The sequence below is a fragment of the Penaeus monodon genome, chromosome 23 (genome assembly GCF_015228065.2).
Source record: "Penaeus monodon isolate SGIC_2016 chromosome 23, NSTDA_Pmon_1, whole genome shotgun sequence".
In the NCBI taxonomy this organism is placed as follows: Eukaryota; Metazoa; Arthropoda; class Malacostraca; order Decapoda; family Penaeidae; genus Penaeus; species Penaeus monodon.
The window spans coordinates 17,558,712-17,559,039 of record NC_051408.1 but is presented as its reverse complement, the minus strand read 5'-3'; the positions used below and the strand labels follow the sequence as shown (position 1 = coordinate 17,559,039).

Sequence of the window (328 nt, the reverse complement as noted above, 5' to 3'; positions counted from 1 at the left end):
CTAAATGCGTACCACACAGCCACTTTGCGCTGAGAACCACCTCCTCCGCAGAACGGCGAGGCCAGCTCCTCCAGGGACGACGAGGAGGGGGGTCGCGACGGAGCAAGAGGTCGTACCGGACACCGAACGATGTCCAGCGTCGTCGAGACCACCAGGACGACCACTTCCGCTGACCCGACGACTCTCAAGGATGACCAGGAACTCACTGACACTGGAGGCGGAGGCGACTCCTTGGCTGTGCCTGCTGGTGCCACGACAGCGCCCTTCGTCCCGTCCGTGAAGGCGCTGCGGAAGGAGAAGGAGGAGGACCCGGCGTCGGGGGGCAGCC

General features: G+C 65.5%; 1 protein-coding gene across 1 annotated transcript in view; it reads left to right on the top strand.

Moving 5' to 3' along the window:
- LOC119588157 overlaps positions 1–328 on the top strand; it is a 2,221-nt gene that overhangs the window by 1,501 nt on the left and 392 nt on the right. Inside the window, exon 4 of the mRNA XM_037936862.1 lies at positions 52–325. Coding sequence (XP_037792790.1) covers positions 52–325 — 274 coding nt within the window. The remainder of the gene's footprint in view (positions 1–51; positions 326–328) is intronic.